The following is a 1669-nucleotide window of genomic DNA, read 5'->3' on the forward strand; positions in this document are numbered from 1 at the left end:
TGAATTTCGAAAAAGTGATTTCTTTACAATGTTGCATTCTCCTTTTGTTCCCCACCACTCCTGGTAGGAACATAGTTTGCCTCTCAATTTATGTGATTTTAAAAAGTATTTCATTTCATTTTTGTTTTCTTCACTTAAGTCCTGAATATTCTTTCCAAAGCTTATTTTTGCATACTTTATCACTTTCTTTTAATATTTGATACTAATATTATTGAATGAAAATTGAGTACTTGCTCTGCACCAGGCAGATCACAAACCCCTCACCTACATTATTTTATTTGTTCTTCTGAAGCGCCTTATAATGTGTGTATGATCATTCTCCTTCTTTTGCAGATAAGGAAACTGAAGCCTGAATTGGTGTCATAATTTGCTCAGGTTCACACGGTGTCTCCTCTTACTTACAACATCAGGGACTCTAAAATTTTAGAGAGCAAAAGAAGCATCTGGGGCTGGTTTAAAATGGTTAAATGGGAGCTTTCTGGGCCTGTGTTCTGAGATTTCTAGTCGGGAAGCCTTGCGTGGGGTCAACATCTTGGGAAACACTGCTCTGGGCTATGAAGTACTGAGTAGTGTCTTTTTCCATTCTGTTTTATTACTGTCTATCGTGATGGAAAATTAATAGACATACAATTGATGCCCGTGTATTTATTTTATATTTTGCCACCATCTAAATCATCACATTAGATACAAACATTTTCATGCTATCCTTCTGGAGTAGTGAGATAAATGATCATAGCCTCTGGCTTATATATCAAAATCTACAAAATTTATGAATGAATCGCCTGAATTATTGTAAAATTACTCTTTTTGATGGCATTTGTGTTTTCATGGATGGAGCATTTTCTTTTTTTTTTTTCTTTGTTTCAAGTTTTAATCAAAGCTTGTATATAGGATTACTTTATTCCTACATCTTCTTAATTGTTCCTTCCTTGTATTTGCCCTTTTCCTTTCCTACTTGGTGAGATTTGGCTTTCCGTTCAAGGATCTTTTTGCGGTCTTTGTCCAGTTTTAGCCTAGTGATAACCACCTTGCTGGGGTGAATGCCAACGTGGACAGTTGTGCCATTAGCCTTTTCCTGCTGCACCCGTTCAATGTAGATAACATATTTCTTCCTGTAAACCTGGACTACTTTGCCAATTTGCTGACCTTTATCGTGTCCTCGTACAACCTGAAATTCATCATCCTTTCGGATGGGCATGGATTGCACGTTGTACTTCTGTCTCAGCTCCTTGGAAAGAGGGGAAGACATAATCTTCCTTCGAATGTGGGAAGGTGCATTGAAATGCCTTTTGCGATTCTTGCTTCGGTCGGAAGTCACAAAGGGATTAAACTTCATTTTGGCCGCTCCCTCTTCGGTGATGGCCGCAAAAGGGAAGAGACGGATGGAGCATTTTCTATCAACTAACTTCCAGAATAGCATTAACAGTAGCAATAGTGAGTGTAGGTATTCACATTGTCAAGTTATTCACTTTTGTTCCTTCTTAATGTTTATCATAGACAAAGGGTGGTAAAGACGTAAATTTTGATATGCTATAGTTCTTTTCCTACATAGCAATTGAGATATTATCTATTTTTCTGAACATATTTAGCTTTTCCTAAATATTCTTATATTCTTATAATATTTTAAATATTCTTGAAATTGTATCTTTAAATTTGCTTGATTGCTTAA

General features: G+C 36.2%; 1 protein-coding gene across 1 annotated transcript; it reads right to left on the reverse strand.

The window, feature by feature from the left end:
- Positions 1 to 839: 839 nt before the first annotated feature.
- Positions 840 to 1373, reverse strand: LOC129490557 (large ribosomal subunit protein uL24-like). Its single transcript, XM_055294440.2, has one exon. It carries the CDS (start codon positions 1334 to 1336, stop codon positions 905 to 907), a length of 432 nt encoding a protein of 143 aa, XP_055150415.1. The 5' UTR covers positions 1337 to 1373; the 3' UTR covers positions 840 to 904.
- Positions 1374 to 1669: the final 296 nt, after the last annotated feature.

The sequence above is a fragment of the Symphalangus syndactylus genome, chromosome 9, assembly GCF_028878055.3.
Source record: "Symphalangus syndactylus isolate Jambi chromosome 9, NHGRI_mSymSyn1-v2.1_pri, whole genome shotgun sequence".
Taxonomy (NCBI): Eukaryota; Metazoa; Chordata; class Mammalia; order Primates; family Hylobatidae; genus Symphalangus; species Symphalangus syndactylus.

Excerpts from the sequence above, each read along its gene's own strand:
- LOC129490557 (XM_055294440.2), bottom strand. The coding sequence starts at position 1,336 with ATGAAGTTTAATCCCTTTGTGACTTCCGACCGAAGCAAGAATCGCAAA.